A 21,476-nucleotide genomic window follows, 5' to 3' on the forward strand; every position below is an offset into this window, starting at 1 on the left:
TTTTGCCAGTGGAAGCCTGTGACCAGTGGTGTACCGCAGAGATCGGTGCTGGGACCCTTGCTGTTTGTAGTGTACATTAATGATTTAGACATGAATATAGGAGGTATAATCAGTAAGTTCGCAGATGACACGAAAATTGGTGGTGTCGTAAATATGAGGAGGAAAGCCTTAGATTACAGGACGATATAGATGGGCTGGTAAGATGGGCGGAACTGTGGCAAATGGAATTTAATCCTGAAAAGTGTGAGGTGAGGCATTTTGGGAGGAGTAACAAGGCAAGGGAATATACAATGGATGGTAGAACCCTAGGAAGTACAGAAGGTCAGAGGGACCTTGGTGTACTTGTCCATAGATCACTGAAGGCAGCAGCACAGGTAGATAAGGTGGTTAGGAAGGCATATGGGATACTTGCCTTTATTAGCCGAGGCACAGAATATAAGAGCAGGGAGCTGTATAAAACGCTAGTTAGGCCACTGCTGGAGTACTGTGTACTGTTCTGGGCACCACACTATATGAAGGATGTGATTGCACTGGAGAGGGTGCAGAGGAGATTCACCAGGATGTTACCTGGGCTGGAGCAGTTCAGCTGTGAAGAGAGACTGAAAAGGATAGGGTTGTTTTCCTGAGAACAGAGAAGGATGAGGGGGGACATGATTGATGTATACAAAATTATGAGGGGCATTGATAGGTTAGATAGGAAGAAACTTTTTCCCTTAGCGGAGGGGTCAACAACCAGGGGGCATAGATTTAAAGTAAGGGGTAGGAGGTTTAGAGGGAATTTGAGGAAAGATTTTTTCACCCAGAGGGTGGTTGGAATCTGGAATACACTGCCTGAAGAGGTGGTAGAGTCAGGAACCCTCACAACATTTAAGAAGCATTTAGATGAGCACTTGAAACACCATAGCATACAAGGCTACTGGCCAAGTGCTGAAGAATGGCACTAGAATAGCTAGATGCTTGATGGCCGGCACAGACACGATGGGCCAAAGGGCCTATTTTTGTGCTGTATAACTCTATGACTCTATGACTGATGAAAACATGTCTTAAAGCTCCAGCAATGGCTACTCTGTGCCACTTTTGACACAGCTGAGCTTTATTTTGTGCCTCTGAATTATGTTAATCACTCTTCCTAAAGCCCTCATGGTCCCCGCGGTGTTCAAGACTTGTGTTCCAGACATGGAGCTCTCCATGTTCCCCTCCTTTAAAAATTGAAAATTGCTGCTGACAAGCCTGTTAGTGAGCTCAACGAGCTCATCAGGCAATTAATTGCAGCTGTGCAGGGTTGCCGTTCCCTCCCTCCTGGCGTCCCTTTAAAAATGGCTTCGCATTTCAGAGACAGCGGAATCCAATGCCAACCTCTGAGAACACAATCTTTAAATCGCTCGCACAGCTGACCCCGTCCCCAGCAGGCTTTAAAAATCCAACCCTAAATCTCCATTTAAGCTGTCTGGAAGAAGACAAGGAAATGGAAGAAAAGCTGTGGACTAATAGCAGCCAAGCAAATCTGCACAAGGGGGGCTCTGTTCCCACCTACTGGAACTCTCACACCCACATCTACAGGCAGAGGTGGCCAGATCTTGTTTTGGCAGACAATTAGTGCATTTAGAGGATCCTTTAGCCAAAGTAAGTTGGGACAGCAGCTCTGACAGCACCACCACTGTGTGTGAATAAATGTGTGACTAAACATAATAGTAGATGCTTCCTTGGAAACACCCCAATCATCATCATATCATGCTCTCAGTGGTGCTGCGTGAAATAACATGCTTTGCCTGCACCTGCCAAGATCTCACCAAATATGTCTGTGGTTCCTGACAAACCACCTTCGCAGATTCCGACCCATATTTTCAGCTTCTGGCACACAAGGATTTATTTGATTTATTTGCGGAAGCCATGATGGATCAGCTTCATTTACTTATTTTATGGGTCCCTTGGCAAATGCTGCCATTGACAGCGATGGCATGAAAAAATGGATCTACAGTCTGTCAATGCATTAAAGGAGCCAGATTTAGGAGTATAAATTGCCAGCTCAAGATGCCAGTGTCATGGAATCCAAACTAAAGGAGTTTAAGTGTAAAAGGGACTTTAGGCTCATGTTGCTTGGGAGACATCTTAACAAATTTTTGTTGAAGATCAAGATATACAACATTATCACATTACCATTACTCCACAGCAATGTGGTATCTTCAAATTGTTTGGAGAAATTGCTTTACTTCGAGGGTTGTGACTCTTTGGAATTCTCCACCCTGTGGATGCACCTTCATTGAATATATTTAAAGCTGGGATAGACAGATTTTTGATCTCTCAAGGAATCAAGGGATATGGAGACCAGGCGGGAAAGTGGAATTGAAGCCCAAGATCAACAATGATCATATTAAATGGTGGAGCAGCTCAACGGGCCATATGGTCTGCTCCTGCTCCTCTTTCCTATGTTCTAATGTCCAATAAACTTGTTATCAATGATTCATGTTCATGTCAGTGTGAATGATTAAATATTTTTACTTTAATTAAATTGTTTACTGCACAATAGATCTCAGTGTTTTTCCTATTATAACTACCAAGCTTACAGAGCTATAGTTCCCAGGAATATAACTCCGAACAAGCCTGTACATTTAAAGGCAGCAAAAGAGCAGCCTTTTAACCTGACATTCAGTCAGGACTGGTTCTGAAATCAGGTCCCTGGTGTGAAACTGAATGCGAACTGCTGCTCCACCCAGAGCCCAAAGATCACTTGTTTCAACATGAGATCCGTGAACTTTCAGACAGCTTTACATTTTTCACCCAGCCGCAGGTCCATTGGATGAATTCTACCTTCAACACTTGCATGATCACAAACTAGCATCATACCAACAAATATCCTTAAGATTGAATGTCATTTTGAAAAATAATGTTGACTAAAGTAGCTAGGAATATTTATTTTCTTTTTCTCTTTAGGATTTTTAAACTCATCAAGTTGTCAATTATTGGCACAGAACCAGGCCAACAAAATAAAATGCTGTCTATTATTCCCCAGTAAAACACCTTCGTCAAAAACTCAAAAGAGCATCCTACTGTTTGGATACTTTTGTACACATTGGCTTGCCGTACACGTGATCGCCAATGTCATGATAGGTAAATCAAGGCTTTGCGCAGTAGCTATTTTATGCACCACCTGAAACATGGGCCGGGATTTATTCCAGGCGACGGGGGTCTCGACCTCCGTCAAAAGTGCTGCTGAGAACCTCGTGTTGCCCTTTCTGTGGGAGGCCCACCAAATCAAGTGCCAATTAGGCACTTAACTGGACAGTGGCGTACCTTCCACGGGATCAAGGACCCTGGTGATGGAAGTCCCGCCCTCTGAGAGCTGCCGGCCAAGAAATCAGAGGCTGGCAGCTCTTTCACAGAGCTGCGCCACCATGGAGGCAGTGGCTGCTGCTGGTGGAGCACCCACCTGAGGCCCAGGAGAGGCACTGGGCCCAGGCCACAGCTAGGTCAGGACAGGAGTGGTCTCGCGGGATGGGGTAGTGGGGTTGGCAACAATGGCAGGGAGTTGGCTCTCAGGGGGCTCCACCCTTCCCGTTGCTGGGTCCCTCATCTGGCACTATGTGCCTTTTAACGAGGGCCTCCCCACCCCCGGAGCTGACAAGCAAGCCATATGGTTTTTCTTGCCGTACTTCTGTGTGGCGACAGGCCTGCCGGCTGCTCACCTAATTGTGGCATCAGTGGGATGAGGTTCTTAATTGGGCATTAATTGCCCACTGAAGGGCCTCAATTGGCAGCGGGGCAGGAAGGCCGTTCACAGGCTTTCCCACCCAGGACTTGATTTCAGCGGAGACAGGAAAGTGGCACAGAACCACCCCGGCACCATCCCACCCTATTATCTGCTCCCCCACCTCCAAACCTACCACAGGGGAGAGCATAAAATTTCCTCCATGTTGTCAGAAGTAAGTAGCTGGGATTTGGGAGAATTTTGATAGCTGTAAGACAGACAGCAGATGTGCAAAACATCAGAGTTTAAAACAACTCCTGTCTGCAACTTTGCACAGGACATCGACAGCTGGGTCAGTCATTTTGGCAATGAATTTTCCAGTACTTGCTTCCATGGACATGAAGGAAGATTTGAGAGGGAATTGGCAATTCTTCCAGTTTCAAAGGCAGAATCATGAGATTGCCACAGAGGGGTTCAAGAAACCCAAACAGATAAGAATAGGAACTCTGTTATCATTGACAGGGAAGGAGTGTTACAAGCTCTATTGTACACTAGATCTCACTGAGGAGAAGAAAAGGAAGAATTGGGAGTTTTGGAGGCCTTGAAGACCCACTTTGAACCCTCTACTAATGTCATTTATGAACACTATGTGTTTAACACTGAAGCTCAGGAAGAGAGGGAGAATATTGATCAGTATGTGACTGTACTGAGGCGTCTAGCTGTGTCTTGTGAGTTTGAGTAACTGAAGGATGATCTCATCATAGATAGGATTGTCTTCGGAACAAGTGATCTTTGTATGAGAGCACGCTTGTTGAGAGAAGCTTACTCTCGGGAAAGTTATTGACATGTGCAGAAGCTCTGAGGTAGCTAATCAAAAGCTGAACAGTATTGATGGGAAAACCGACGAGGCTGTGCACTATGCTGAGAGGCAGCCCAAGTCTTCCAAGCACAAGTCAATGATGAAAAGGAAGGACAACTTTCTGAAGGGCCAGCAGAAAGATCAAGGCCAGAGGACTGGATGTAAATACTGTGGAGGACACCACAAGAAGGAAAAAGAAGCAGGTCTAGCGTGGGGAAAAGCAGTACTCTAACCGCCAGAAGATGAACCACTTTGCATGCAAATGTCTCGCTAGAAAGCAAAGATGTAAAGATGGTTGATGGGGAGATGTCACATGATGATTCTGATGAATTACAACACCCTAGAACATGTTGGTGCCATCAAGTCTCGAGGTAGAAAGTGGTTTGTGGCAGTTGGAATGAAGACTGCAGAAGGAAAGCATCAAGCTGATGTGAGGTGTCAGATAGACACTGGTGCTTCATCATGATCTATACTAGGGTCCAGCCTGAAAGACAAAATAGAGGAGCTTGAAAAGATGGGCAAAAAATCAAGAAAGTGACAACTCCTACAGACTGGATTAGCAGCATGGTAACAGTGAAAAAACCTGGAAAGTTGAGTGTGCTTCGATCCAAAGGACCTCAATAAAGCTTTGAAAAGTTCTCACTACCCCATGCCAACCATTGAAGAGATTCGCCTCAATTTGCCAAGGCAAACGTCTTTACTACCCTAGATACTGGCAAGTAAAGTTGGATGAAAGCAGCAGCTTTTTGGATGCCATTTGGGAAGTACAGATGGTTGCGCCTGCCGTTTGGCATTTCTACTGCTCCTGACGAGTACCAACACAGATAGCACGAGATAGTCAATAATCTACCAGGAGTGGAAGCAATCGTGGATAATCCAGTGTATGGATGTGGAGATATGGATGACACCATCGCAGACCATGAGACTGCTAGAGAGGGAGAGCTAGATGAACCTGAACAAGAAAAGTTTGCAGCTGAAGATGATTGAAGCCAGGTACATAGAACATGTGCCGACAGCTAAAGGACTTCACCCTGATCCTGATAAGGTGTGAGCTGTAGCAGAGATGCGGCAACCAAAAAATATGAAAGCAGTTGAATGATTTATCGAATTTGTGAACTACCTAGTTATGTTCTTGCCCAATCTGAACCTCTACGCAAGCTCACTGCAAAGGATGTTCAATGGTATCGGGGCACAGAACAAGAAGCAGCTTTCACTCCAATCAAACAACTGGTGACGACAACACCAGTGCTGAGGTACTATGATGTCAACGAGGAAGTCAACCTGCTGTGTGATGCCAGTGAAACAGGACTTGGAGCAACCCTCATGCAGCAAGGACAACCAGCTGCGTTTGCATTCAGAGTGTTAACACAAACTGAACAATGCCATGCATGAATTGAGAAAGAGTGCCTGGCTATTGTTTTTGTGAGCATTTCAACCAGTACCTGTTTGGGAGAGAGAAAGTGGTGGTAGAGTCTGACCACAAGCCACTTCAAAGCTTCTTTGAAGGAGGTTGATGATGCTTGTACAGAGTGCAAAATCTTCCAGATTCAACAAGAAGCAACAGCACGACATGCTCTGGAAGTCATCAACCCCAGCAGAGACTGAATCTGACAGACAAGCGTCTTAGTCAGATCAAACAAACTATGTGAAGAGATGCAACTCTTCAAATGCTACAGGAAACTGTAATGAAAGGATGGCCTGAAACCATCAAGGACACACTTGTTGCTATATGAGAGTAATGGGCATACAGAGATGAAGTGACCGCCCAAGATGGCATCTTGTACAAAAAGACTAGGGTCATTATCTGTAAAGAGATGTGAAAAGAGATGCTGAACCACATCCACGCAAGTCATCAAGGAACCGAGTCTAATTTGAGGAAGGCAAGAGAAGTGCTCTCCTGGCCAAACACGAACAATGAGATTAAGGACCACAAGAGGCAGTGCACTGCTTACAATGAACAGCAAGCTGAGCAAGATAAAGAGTCCCTCATGAATCATTATATCCCAGACAGACCATGGATGATGCTTGGAGAAAATCTTTTCACTCTCACTGGAACAGATTATCTCATCATAGTTGACAACTATTCAGACTACTGAGAGTTTAGTTTAGTTTAGTTTAGAGATACAGCACTGAAACAGGCCCTTCGGCCCACCGAGTCTGTGCCGACCATCAATCACCCATTTATACTAATCCTACACTAATCCCATATTCCTATCACATCCCCACCTGTCCCTATATATTTTCCTACCACCTACCTATACTAGGGGCAATTTATAATGGCCAATTAACCTATCAACCTGCAAGCCTTTGGCATGTGGGAGGAAACCGGAGCACCCGGAGGAAACCCACGCAGACACAGGGAGAACTTGCAAACTCCGCACAGGCAGTACCCAGAATCGAACCCGGGTCCCTGGAGCTGTGAGGCTGCGGTGCTAACCACTGCACCACTGTGCCGCCCCGATTAGACCAGCTGATGTCAACAACTACATGTAAGATCGTAGAACGCCTGAAAGCACATGCCAATATCATGGCATTCCTGACATTGTGATGAGCGACAATGGCCCTCAGTTCATGAGTGGAGAATTCAGATGCTTCCTGAACGATTGGGAAATTCAGCACTACGCATCATCTCCACATTATCCCCAGTCAATTGGAAGGGCTGAGGCAGTGGTGAAAATTGCCATAACGATCATAAATAAATCTACTAGATCCAGCACAGATGTGTACAAGGCAATCTTAGAGTGGAGAAACACACCAAGTGAAGGCATGGGAGGTAGTCCAGTCCAGTGACAGCTGTCATGCCACACCCAGACGACTTTTCCAACAGTTAAGAAACGACTGAAGCTAGCAGTAGTAACAGGTTTGAGGGACAAGATCATAGTGAAACGATAGAAAGTCAAATGTCACTTTGATAAAACTGCCAAATTGTTGCCAAAACTGAGAGTTGGAGAGCCGGTCAGAGTGCAAACATTCAACACATTAAAGAAAAATGAGCATACATTGCAACTCGGGATTTGCATGAAGAAGCTGTCACCTCAAATCATACCAGGTGTAAGTGAACGACCAGATCTAGTGTCACAACTGCAGACATCTACACTCAACCACAGAAGCTGCTCCTTCACACCAAACAGCTGATGAGACCGATCTGAGTTCTCTAACTGAACAAGGAACTGAACGACCATCAGTCCCAAAGGTCAACTTCACTCCAACCAGTGCAACAGATGAGCAACAACAATCATCACAGCAGCAACACTAACCATAGCAACAACATTCCCCAGAGAAGGAACACCAGCAACATCACCCAAGGAATCAACAGCTAACAACAACTCTAGGTGTTCTAGTGCATGAGTTAGAAAATGTTAGTATGCAGGTACAGCAAGTAACAAAGAGGGCTAATGGAATGCTATCCTTTATTATGAGGAGAATCGAAAATAAAAGTAAGGATGTTATGCTTCAGTTATACAGGGCATTGTTGAGACGGATTGCCTTGTGAGGAAAGGTTGGACAGACTGGGCTTGTTTTCACTGGAGTTTACAAGAGTGAGGGGAGACTTGATTGAAGTTTATAAGATCCTGAACGGTCTTGACAAGGTGGATGTGGAAAGGATGTTTCCTCTTGTGGGTGAGTCCAGAAGTAGGGAGCACTGTTTTAAAATTGGAGGTCGCCCTTTTAAAACAGATGAGGAGAAATTTTTGCTCTCAGAAAATTGTGCGACTTTGGAACTCTCTGGCTCAGAAAGTGGTGGAGACGGGGTCATTGAATATTTTTAAGGCTGAGGTAGATAGATTCTTGTTAGGAAAGGGAACCAAAGGTTATCGGGGGGTAGATGGGAGTGCAGAATTCAAGACAAACAGATCAGCCATGAGAAGGCTAGAGGGGCCGGATGGCCTACTTCTGCTCCTAATTCGTATGTTTGTAACTCACACGCATACCATAAAATGAAAATTATTTGTGAAATGCGTGTGTTGGGACAGAAAAATTTGAAAGGACAAGGAAGAACAGACCTTTTTTATGAAAAGAGGATGTTTGGATAAATACTTTTGTACACTTTAGCTTGCTGTACACGTGACCTCATGTCAAGATATGTAAATAAAGGCTTTTGACAGTAGCCATTTTATGCACCACATAAAACACCTACTATATTTCATTTCCAACTTTAGCTGTCCCTTTGGTCTCTCTAAAAAAGGACTGACAGTTCAGTGCCAAGTTGTACTGAATGATTGGCAGTTTTCTGCTGTAAAGTCAAGGACCAAATTGGAATTTTACATAGCATTCTTATATCTGTAGATAAAAGAGAAACTTTCATAACCATCACTACAAGTCCATTGCATTTAATCAAACTTAAGTCCACAGAGATAAAGTACAGTACGCTAACCCACTGTGCCACCCAGATTCCCTCCTTGGCTCTTTGCATCTATATGATGTGGGCTTATCTACTGTCAAAAACACATCTAAATTACTAACCGTAGAGGATCCTTGTGAAATATAATTACATTTGCCTCCAATGGAGAAATAACTCTGGGGAATGTCAGAGGCTGAAGCCACCTCAGTCTTTATCCACAAAGCTTACATTCTGACGCCTTATCTTGTTAAGGATCCGGTATTACAAAACAGAAAAGAAAGTAACATGCATCTAATGATTATACTCACTTGATAGATAACAGTCAAGGCTGAGAGTTACATTGTCCAATGCAATGACTGCACTTGACTCTTCAGTCCATATAGTGTTTAGCTGTAGCCAGAACCTGTGAAAACAACAATTATCTGGATGAAATCTGCAGTAAAGTCTCAGGTCACACAAAGGTCTTTAAAGGTTGCTCCCTCCTTTTTTAGAAGAAGGATCACTTGAGGATCATCACAATGGATAATGCAAAAGGAAATCAATTCTGCCTGACGCCAAAATATTCAGTCCTCAGAGATCAGACAGAGCAAATAATGATTTGGAAAAATAAAGTTGACACATTCCAAAATAAAACAGCAATAAGTGAAACAAACAAAGGAGATTTTACGGTGATATTAGTTTAAAAATAACACAAGTCATCCAATTAGTCCTGCAAAATCCAAGTTCCAAAATGCATTACAAATGTTAAGTTTATGCCATAGAATTTTATTTGCTCTGGATAAACATGAACAGAACCTTCCCTTTGATCTCTGCAATATTAATAATCACCCTGGGAACTCACTACATGAACCAAACTACAGCCTACCATTGTAAAATAAGGGAACTACAAAAAGCCTATTTGGCTAAAAGCACCAATTCCTTTTGCTTGGTTGATCCCAGTTTCACCTACTTGTCGTTTCTCCATAGATAGCACAGCCTGTGGTTGTCAAGACCCAACTTTTATGGAATGGACTCCTTCCAGTTTGCTGTGTACCATTATATCAGGCAGGTCTCCGAGGCTTGCTACACCAGGAGATGCACTTACAGCACTTTTCCAATGGGCAGAGCGACACAGGGCAAGAGAGCACTAGGCTTTGCTGGCTTCCCATGGGCCCAAGGTCTCATATTCCATGTGCTCCCCATCACCATCCTGGAATCTTCCTGAATGTACAGGGATTCCACTCCTTCAATGTCTAGCTTGATTGCAAACACAGACTGTGTATCATGCAGGTCTCTGCCTGGTGTCCTGGAAGTAAACATCATTCATTCATTTGGCACTACTCCTCTGTGCTACCTTTATTCCAACCAAGCTGTTACATCATAGGCTGGCCACTGGGCAACAAGGGATATGCTCTTCAGACATCACCTGTAACTTCTGTGTAACCCAAGTGCAGCCACAGAGCTGATCGTCAGCAACAACCGTGCTGCCACCTGAAACATCATAGAACAGATAGCCAACATACTCAAGCAACCCTTCCGTTGCTTGGACTGTTTAGGAAGAGATTTGCATTACACGCCTGGTCATGTATTCAGATTTTTGATCATGTGCTGCATCCTTCACGATTTCATTTATGTATAATATTTAACAGGAATAATTAAGAATTGCCAGTGTGCAACCCTTTACTGCCTCTCTGCTGTGCTTATTTACCTGTCCTAGTGATCCTTCGAAATGTATCTCCAGCAGCTACAGCATGGAAGGTGGAAGGCTGCTGAGCTTCCATTGAGGCTATTTTGGATGGCCATGCTGGTGTTTATACTCTCTATGAAAGTCCTCCCCTTCCATCTATCATGGCTCAGCCTTTCAGCATATCTTTCTATTCCCTTTTCTCTCATGTACTCATCTAGTGTCCTTTTGAAAGTATCTCAGCCATTTGCCTCAACCATGTCCTGAAGTAGTGAGATCCAGTTTCTAACCACACTCTGAGTAAAGAAATTGCTCCTTATTGCACTATTTCATTCATTAGTAGCTATCCCATATATATGGCCCCTCATTTTGGATTTTCCTAAAAGTGGAAACATCCTCTGCACATCCAGCTTGTCCAACTCATTCATAATTTTAAAGTCCTCTATCAGGTCTCCTCTAAGTCTCTTTTCCAAAGAATAAATCCACTACATGTTCCATCTTTCCTGATAGCTGTAATCTCTTAGTAGATCTTTTTTTGCACTTTCTCCAGTGCTATGTCCTTTTTATAGTATGAAGACCAGAATTATGCAGAGTACTCTAACTGCAGCCAGACCAGGGTCTAAACAATTTAACGTACCTTCACTACTTTGAATTCTACACCTCTAGAAATAAATCCCAGTGCTTTGTAAGGATTTTAATGCTTTGCTGATCTGGGACCTAATGATTTGTTCATCTATATCCCTAGACTCCTTTGCTCTTCCACTGCATTCAGTTTCTTATTTTCTAAGGTGTAGGTGGTTTCTGTTTATCCTACCAAAGTGCACCACCTCACATGTATTGATGTTAAAGTATATTTGCCACTTAATTGCTACTATGGTAGTTTTCAAATGTCTTCTTGTATTATGTTGCATTCTTGCTCTGTTAGGTAAATTCCTAATTTGGCATCATCTGCCAATGTTGGTGCAGAGTTATTTATTCCTATGTAAATCATTGATGTAATCATTAGTCAACAAGCTGCATGTTATTGTATTTGAACATGAACAAGTGGTACAACAAAGAAGTGCAATGCCATGTCCTACCCATCATATCCTGAGTTACCTTACTGTGGAAAGGTATCAAGTAGAGACCATTTCCCTACAGAGCACTGAAAATCAGAAAGACAGATATCCTTGTGCTACTTTCAAAAACTGCTGAGTGGCTGGTTTCAAAGCAACACAAATGGAGGTGTGGGATTAAATTTGCATCCTTCCTCATACCTCTCTTGCCTAAAGATGATGTGTCAAGGGGAAAAATAACTTTATTAACCTGATGTTGTACCCTGAGAGAGCAAAGGATAAAGCAGTGTTGATCAGCAGAAGCTCATGAGAAGGTCAAGAGCACTGAGCCAGAACACACTTCAAGCTGGAACCCATAAGTCATTCACTGAGCATTTTGAGCATTGCCTTATTTACATCTAAATTTATACATAAGCCAGCTGTACAGTTTGATCATTAGACTCAATTAATTTTTCTTTAATGTGTTATTCATCTACTGAATTACAGAACGGTTTTTTCAGTACTGACTGTAGATACTGGAGGTCAGTCAAGAACTGTTTGCACCAACAGATGTCGTCTACAATATGTTCAACTTATGCTTTTGTGAAGCTGGATGAAGTTTTTGTTTGCAGTATTTGCTGGCATGGGAGAGAGGCAAATGGCTTTTTAATGTTGTGCGTGAGGTCACCACAAGCACATATTATACCAATGCTGTTTTAGATATCCTTTGCCTCTTCTGCATTGCTCCCAGTTTTTACTTTCGAGGAGCTGTCTTTAAAGTTTCAATAATTAATTTTCAGCCTACAGAAGGTGTACTTTCCAAATAATTTCAGATTCTACACACCCAGCCAAGAACTAAAAAAGCTGTATTGTTGACCTTGATTTGTGTTCTTTGCAATGCTTACAAGAATGCAATTCCTGGAATCATACAGGATACAAAAGGGACATTTTGTACTCCCATATACCAACTGTTTAAGTACATGCAAGATAAAGGGAGGTGAAAGATTAGAGATAGAAGCAGAGGGTGAGCCTCAGTCAACCTCTGTAATTCATTCAAATTGATGCAGGGCATCTTAACTTGCTCCATCTGGTAGTTTACAGCATCAGCACTATGGCAATGCTCTGCTCAGTCACCAGATGTGTTTTTTCAGTCTTAAAGCTGTGTCTCCCTACATTTAAGGACTGCTTTAGTTTGATTATGTTTTGCTATTTTAGTCTACCTGTGTTGCACTTATTTATTCCTTTTTTTTTACTTTTTACTTTTCATTTTTTCCTTTCACTTTCCACCCCACTGCCCCCATTCCTCTCTTTTACTCTTTTCACCACTTACCATTTAAGGATGCTTCATTGTGATTTGGAACGGCCGCCACTGATAAGATGTGCATACCTTTAGGAATTTCTCTTGTGCTCAGGGAGCTAAAGGACAATAGAGAGTTCCAGAAGAATTATTAGAGGTAGGTCTGTCTATACTTAATACGGACTGTATAGACCCACCATTAGCAGAGCTCCTTGGGCATGTTAATAGGGGAGATGAGGGACTAAACGTGTAGAAAATGGTAGACTGCAGAGTCCTGATGTCATGTGTGATGACACCACTCAGACTGGAAGTGGACTCCTCCATAGAACAACAAGAACTTGCATTTATATAGTGTCTTTAATGTAGTAAAACGTCCCAAGGTGCTTCACAGGAGCGTGAGCAATCAAAATTTGATACAGGGCCACATAATGAGCTATTAGGACGGGTGTAAGGCATTTGAATATCCCTTGTATTTTTGTTATGCTGTGAGGCACTTGTTAATATCTCCTGCATTTCTGTTAATAAGCAAAATGTAACCAGTTGTGGGTGTGGACCAGCGTGTGGAGCTTACCGGGTGGTAAGAATATGGAGGTGGAGGACATGGGGATGAAGGGAGAAAAATTCTGACTGAAGACATCATCGCTAGGATTCATATTGAACTTTAAAAATAAAAGACAGCGTAATTGAACAAGGACCCCCACATACACACACACAAACCAACAAGTCAGGACATGCCACTGATGTGGTAACCCGGGCTGTTAAAACATCACCCAGCCTGTCTACAACCACTCTCATGGACAATGGCCTTCTGAAATATGTGTGAATGGTTTCTTTCTTGCCTTATCAAGATGCAGATATCACATCCATGGGTGGTATGCACCTAAGACCTCTCTCCCCACCCCCCCGTTGAGTGCAGGATATGACCACATGCAGGTGGCTTTGCATATCCAGGGTGGGATTGATAAGGCACTGAAACCCAATCGGATGATCCAGTTCAAAACATTACCTTATATGTCAAGGGACCAGGGTTAGAAAGGGATATAAAGCCACAGCTCACAAGGACATTGTGGCTGCAGCCGGAAAGTGTGATTTAGTCAATCGCAGGCAATCATGCGGGAGAAGTCGTTCAGCGGACCTGACCACCCGGGAATGAGCTCCTGTACATGGGTCTACTAAGCAACTCGTGTTGTAAGTATATACTATTGCTTGGTGAGTTAATAAAGGTGTTCCACTTAAAGTGGAAATTGTATCCAAAGTCTGTTTCGTGTGATTGATACTCAGTATGGGTCCAGGACCTTTAGAGGGAAGTGAGACCCCCTTTTCAAAAGTCTTACATGGGTGACCAAAAGCTTGGTCAATGACATACGTTTTAAGGAGCATCTTAAAGTAGCTGAGAGAGATAGAGAGATGGAAAGATTTATGGGGGAAATTCAAGAGGATAGGGTCTAGGCAGCTGAAGGCAAGGCCACCAATGGTGGAGCAATGAAAATCTAGGATGTGCAGGAGGCCAGAACTGGAGGAGCAAAGAAATCTCAGAGGGTTGTAGGGAGGCAGGCAGCTTTCTTCCCTTTGCTGGGCGCCCTAAGTTCATATCTCAGGGCTGGGAGAGAATATTACCCTCCAGTGAGCTGTCTCCTGGTCTGTTCCTGCCACCAGTACCCACTCCTCTGCATTAATAGGTGATGCTACGAGCACCTCTACCTCATTCTCCAACCCAACCTTCGTGCCAACCTCCGTGCTAGTGCTTGGGAGTGATGGAGTGTGTGATGATGCCTCCTGAAAGCCACTGGCATGCTCAAGATACGCTTCAGACACCTGTATAGGTCTGGAGCTGCCCTTCAGTACTCACCAGCAATTTACTGAACCATCTCTGTCTTGATCCTTCAGCGTTCAATTTCACAGATTGTGACCCTGTGGACACTGTTGATGTGAACATGCCAGTAGTTGTGTGCTGCATTCTGCACAACAACATGTAGCAGCAAGAACTGGGGTGGAGGAGGAGGAACAAGCCATCCATCAGTCATCAGCTGATGAGGAGTCCAGTGAAGGAGGAGGAGGAAGAGGAAGATGGACACCCAATGCCACACCAGCTGCTCACACTGTTGTTCAGGATGCCAGGGATTTCCTGATTGCTCAAAGGTTCAGTTAGTCACTCTCACTGGAGCAAAGTATCTCCACATCCCCCAGGCCCAACCCCCTGCCTTCATCGACACAAAGCAATCCTGCAACTGACCATCCGATTAAAAAAGGAAACTTAAAAACGTTACATTTTCACAAACAAAACCTGAGAGCTATAATCTTTTTCTTTTCCTTTGCCTACCACTTCTATGTTGTGGCTTGAGCAGAAGTAGAGAGAGGCTGCTCAGATGCTCTTGGTTGATGACCTCTGGGCGTTGGAGTCTTTGACGGCCCTGCCAAAGACCTGTGCGGCGTCAGACTCAGTCATCAGGAGAGGAGGCAACATCTCGGGTACTGGCTGAGGTGGGGGTGGGAGCAATGGGTGAGATTTGGGAACATTTTGAGTGGAGTTCCCATTTCTATGTCCCCTTTGACCATCATCCCACTTCTGGACCAGTGCCAATCACTCCGACCTCTCTGCAGGGGAGCACGTTGGTGCAGATCAGTGACACATTGTAAAGCCATGGCTAAGGTATCTATCATCCTTTTTAATGCAGCAGACATGTTAACATATGAAGTTTGCATGGCTGTGGTCATGGGCTGCATAGACTTATCAGATTGCCGTGATGAATGCTTCACAGAGGTAGACTCTCACTCCATGGAGGAAAACTTCCTTGTAATGGCCTGAAATATCAATCCACTAATGCTTGAGCTGGACTCCTCCATCCTCTCTGGTATTGTGGACAGTGTGCAAGGCAGAACTGCCAGTACCTTCCTGTCCCTCTATGCTTACTTTTTTATCAATGGGCCCCCAGAGTTCAGCATCTGTATCCACCTGAGCAAAGTTTGGAGAGAAGTTCTCTCACTCCAATGCAGACTCTCCAGAGTTGTCCCTGCCACCTATCTCTGCTCGTGCTGACTTCTGAACTGTGAGCCACCAGGTGAAAACTCAACTAAATGTCTAGCAGGATCCACTAAGGTGCACATATATGCACTCATGTCACGTAAGCATATGTCTTGTGACAGTGCACCCTCAAGAGGAATAAACTTCTCTGAGGAATCATCGTCCAGAAAGTCTACGGACTGCCATTTTACACATGAAGGCCCTGGAGGAGAGAAAAGACGGATATGAATTGTGAATGCCAGTGTAGAAATGTTGCTATGTAGCATAATTAAGATGATCACATTTCACTTGTTACTGAAATCAAGTCAACATGACTAAATCTTGTATGAGATGTGGGTTAGAGATATTTAGTTCTGTCACCAGGCAGCTCAGATGTTCCAGTCTCTCCATCTACCATGGCCAGGGTCGCAGAAACATCACTGATCTCCATGGCCTCATCCTCTGATGATGTCAGCTGTACTATCGGTGATGGCCCACTTCTGGTCCTCTCCCTTGTGTTTTGTGCTCACTTCTCCTGCAAAAGGGGAACAACAAACCTATGAATGTCTGTTATACATGGCTTCACCCGACAGATACAGTGCATTTGGTGAGGGCCAGTATCAGACAGATGCATCACATTGCATAAGGATTGGGGTGAGTGGCAGTGGTGAATGGATAAATGGGGACATGAGGAAGTGCATAGAAAGTGAACAATGGATGCTCTTCAAATTTAAGTGGCTGTGAAGAGTGATTTGATGGAGTATACTTGACAAGAGACTTTGGGAAGGGGGCAGAGAGAGACAAGGTGTGCACAATAGGATGTTGATAAGACTGAAACAGCAACTGCACTTACCTTTCCTGATCTGGTTAGACCATTAAACTGCTTCTGGATCCAGGCACGGGACACAATACTCCTGATGCTGATCTCCTTAGCCATCTCTAACCAGGCCATTTTTGTGATAGTCGCAGATTTTTTCTTCCTGTTGCTAGGGAAGATAATCTCCTTCCTGCTCCTTACTACACCAAGCAGTACATCAAGTGAGGAGCCATTAAAGCGAGGTGCAACCTTTGAAGGTCCTGAGTCCACCTTGTATTTTTGCTGTCTCTTTCCAAAATCTCCCAGCTCCTTCAAATTTTATCTTTGAATTGGCCCTTTAAATAGTTGAGGTCACGTCATGCGGGTGTGCATCATGCCCGCTGGCGTGCACTGGAGATGCGAAACCCAGAAGTAAAATGATAATTAGGTGTCCATGTTGAAATTGGACATTCCAATGTGCCAAAACCTCTTCTGGGTTTCCCGCCTGTCATTGCTTGCCACGCCCCCCACCATCCTCTTTCTGCTCAGAATCCGCCTCTGAGTTATTACCAAACCCCCAAGACTTGCCTGATCCGGAGTTAAAATCGGGGCAATAGAAACTACTCTGAAATAACCACTGTTCATGCAACATTTGTCAGTGATCTAGACAATTAAAGAGACTTAAAGCAGACCTGGGCCGATGTTTGCAATTCCGTATTGGTACAAATCAATCATAACTTTGGCAAAAGCATTTTAATATCAAAGGGATTCCATAGCATGACTAAATCTTCTAAATGCTGCAACACTGATAAAGTTAAGCACTAAATAACCATGTTATGTGCTGTTTATACTGTCAGTATAATAAAATATACATGTGCCATAGGATTTTCCAGTCAACTGCAAACCAGCTCTTGATTAATTTGTGTTAACTAACTCACAATTATGTAGAAAGAGAAATAATAAAGTAAATTAAAAATAAATAAAAGTGAATGATTTGCAGAATTGGATCTAATCTAGAAAACGCAAATGATTATAAACCACTTGGCAATTTTTCACATAGTTCATTACGTCTTCAATATATGGAATAGATGTCTAGACAGAGTAGCAGACGCAGACCAGTGAATTATATAAATGCTACAATGGGAGGTTATTACGATGCTTCTGCATGGATGAATTAAGATGGGCTGAATGGCTTTCCTTGTCCATAATTATCTTGTGATCTGAACTCGTTATGCAATCAGTCCTATTATTATATATCTAAATCATTGGAATACCTTAACTACAAGACAGCTTTGTAGCCACTCCCAAGTATCATTAGTCTTTAAGCGACGATCTGAATTCTTCAATTAGATTACTGCTTTGTAATCACTCCGAGATATACATTATTCTTTACATAAATTACCTGAACCCCTCTGTAAACTGTATTGTTTCTTGAGTATTGCTGAAAACAGAGACATTTGTCAAAGCTTTTCGTCTTGCACTCAGCAGGACAATTCACAAGAATAGTAATGTAAGGGGAGCAACAAATTTATACTCTATGGGAAGAAAGTGCTGATTGGTTGGCAAGTAGACTCTGATTGGTCAATGCATTGCCCTGAGGAATGAACCAGCAAATGGCTGTCACCTATTTTGTTTAGCTGAAACAGGCGCAATGTGTGTACAAGTTCTTTCTGTCTGCAAAGAACAGGGCCTTGTGTAAAAATATATGTAGTTTCAAGTACACTTCCCTTACATTGGTATTCTTGCGAATTGTCCTGATGAGTGCAAGACAAAAAGCTTCGATAAATGTCTCTGTTTTCAGCAATATTCAAGTTCTGTACTATCAAATGACTATCTACTGTTTCCTCAATTTTAATCTGTAAGTTGTGTCTTTGACCTTAAAGTCACTAAATTAAACTGCTGATTATGGGCTGAATATCCTTTCTGATGAAATGATAGTAGATCTTTGGTGGGGAAACGTTCTCCCCTTGTCTTTGCCTCTGACTTTAGCTCACTTCCCGGGATCAGAGGCATTTAAATATTTTGAGTTAGTGCTGGGGTCATTTACTATATTGATGGGACAGTGGCTCATATGGGATGGAGGGAAATCACAGCAGCACCTTGCCACCTTGCATAAGTGGGTCTGCAGTTCTGGCTGAACATTTTTTAAAAAGTTAAAATGTGAGCCAATTTGATCTTCCCATTTTAATTAATTTCTCTGAATTGGCAACCCCAAGGCTATTCAAACTTTAAGCCCCCCTCCCCTAGAGTTGTAGCAAAACTAGAATGCAGGGGCACACAGGGGGCAGACTTTTATGGGCTCCCCAGAGACAAGTTCGGAGGTGGAGGTGGGGGGGGGGGGGGGGGCTCAGAGAACTGCAACAGGAGGCAGGGGGTGGAGGGCCCGTCGTCTCTCTGTCAAAACACAATTTTGTCGGGAGTAGGATAGGCCAACATTGGCCTTCCTGCCCAGAGCCAATTGAGGCCCTTAAGTGGCCTATTAACAGCCAGTTAACAGCCTCTTTCTGTTGCCGCTGGGATTTAGCCAGAGATGGGGGTGGGGGGCCTCTGCCACACGGGGAGGTCACCCAGTAAAATGAGGTGACCTCCTTGCAGGCTTGGGGGAGGAGGTGCCTCCTCCCTGGGCAACCTGTGGCCCACGGGGGGCCCTGCCGGGAAAGCATCCACATAGGTTAATCCCCCTCCCCTGCACTAAATGCCCACCCTGCCCCCCACCCCATCGCTGGGGCCTGTCAGTCTGGCCCCGGCAACCCCACCTCATTTACCTTGGGTCCAGGCTCCAGCGCTGGGCCTGGGCCCATGCCCTCTTGCAGTACTAGCAGTGGCCACTGCTCTGGTGGCGCTATTGATACTTCTGAGCTGTTGGCCTTCTGATTGGATGGCAGCTATTTGAGGTGGGATCCACATCTTTAAAGGGACAGGGATCCCGACTCCGACCACTTAAGTGCCTGTGTGCTATTTGATCATGCCTGGCGCTCGGAAAGGCCGAGGCAAGGATTCCCCTGCCTTTTTGGCCTGGCAATGGGAGCATTGTCGCGCAACAAAATCCATCCCAGGTAGTCCAGAGTTGTTAGGGTGTAAATGACAGGCAACACATTGTATTGCCATCACTTGAGTCTCAGTAGAATTTTTGGGCAATGAACTAGACTCCTAATGTTCACTATCTGCATTGTGGTCTGATGAAAGGCCTGTCTTCTAATCAGACATCGACAACCCTACCCAGTGTCACCACCACTCCACTTTAAAGAAAGTAGAGGCTAGGATTAATCTGAACTCAATGTTCAGCCAGACCCCAACATCTTTTGCCAGCATTTGTTATTTTAATTTGCAGACTTTCCACAGTTTCATTGTCTCTCATCTTCTTGCCTCTTCTTTGGTGTGCCTCTTAGATTAGCCTAGCTACTCACATATTCTTTGGTTCTCTTTGGCAGTATTTTATGTAGGTGACGAGGATCTCAGCCACCAGCTGAAGAGCCGGCAAGAGCCCCATGTCACCGCTTTTTGGGAAAGCCCGCTGCATCACCTGCCAATCAGGCTCTTAACTGTGCAGCACTAGGCCTTCCTTGGGATTAAGGACCCTGGTGACAGTAGTCCCGTTCTCTGAGAGCTGCCAATCAGAGGTCGAAGTTCTTTTACTGAGCAGTACCACTGTGGAGGGGGTGGCTGCTGCTGGTAATGCATCCACTCCGAGGCCTAGGATCATTGAGGGATCCAGGCCACAGCTGAGTGATGGTGGAAGGGGTTGGGGGGTGGGGATCGCGGTGGGGAGGGGGGTGTAGTGGGGTCAGCAGCAAGGGCAGGGGGTGGCTCTCAGCGAGCCCCCCCTTCAGATGTCGGGGCCCTCAATCAGGGGCCCCACCCCCACCCCCCACCTCCACACGGATTTGCTTGTTGTGCTCCCCATGTGGCGACAGGTCCACCCACCGCTGGGCTAATACCAGCGGTGGTTGGATGAAGCCCTTAATTGGGCATTAATTGCCCACTTCAGAGCCTCAATTGGTGGCGGAGCGGGAAGGCCATCCATGGGCCTTCCTGCCATGGACTTAATTGGAGTGGAGGCAGGAAAGTGACAGGGCCCCCACTCGCCACAATCCCACTTGATTAAATGCTTTCCCCCCTCCAAACTTGCCATGGGGATCGCAAAAAAACCCCCATCTCTTGTCCTCAATGCTGAGTGATCAGCTGTGCATTTCCAACATTTCCAGTGTGCTTTGTTTTGTGGCGTCTGTCACTTTTGTTTAATTTAGTATTATTTGATACATTCTCACAATCTCTTATGGTAATCAGAAAGTTGGATGAAATATTAGGGGTAATTTCCTTGTCATCCCTGCACCTGGGTGTTAGGCAGGTGCAGTGCACTCCAGCTGCTTTGTGTCTGAACTGAGCTTAGCCACCTGGATTTGTGGGTTCAGTCTAGAGATGACCCCCCGATGTGCCCCCAGCAGAGGCCTGTCAGTTGGCAGGGCCCAGTACCTAGACATGGGGAGTAGAGTCTGGCAATGCTGCAGCAGCAGCAATGTCCACCAGTAATTTCAGGTACTCATTGGGCAATATTTTCCCAGCCTTGTGGAGGTGGCTTTGGAGGTAGGGGTTGTGGGGGGGGTGGGGAGGGGGGGGCAAGAAACTTGGAAAACCAAGTGCCTCATGCATTTCCTGGAGGCCGGAGCACAGTGGTAACAGCAATGTGTCCGGCAGTGGCGGGCAGATCGTTAAGATAATTATTAATGTAAATAGCGTGTATTTCTCCAACAGACTGCACTTTGCTGAAGGCGCACGGAACCCCTGCTTTGTCTGCAGCT

The 21,476-nt window shown here is 44.6% G+C and overlaps 1 protein-coding gene across 2 annotated transcripts in view; it reads right to left on the minus strand.

Annotated features, from left to right (window-relative positions):
• LOC137376531 (ALK tyrosine kinase receptor-like) overlaps positions 1–21,476 on the minus strand; it is a 1,023,571-nt gene that overhangs the window by 339,776 nt on the left and 662,319 nt on the right. For both annotated transcript variants that reach the window (XM_068045253.1, XM_068045252.1), the window contains exon 10: positions 9,195–9,289. In XM_068045253.1, the coding sequence (XP_067901354.1) occupies positions 9,195–9,289 (95 nt within the window). The remainder of the gene's footprint in view (positions 1–9,194; positions 9,290–21,476) is intronic.

Source organism: Heterodontus francisci, chromosome 13 (genome assembly GCF_036365525.1).
Source record: "Heterodontus francisci isolate sHetFra1 chromosome 13, sHetFra1.hap1, whole genome shotgun sequence".
NCBI lineage: Eukaryota > Metazoa > Chordata > Chondrichthyes > Heterodontiformes > Heterodontidae > Heterodontus > Heterodontus francisci.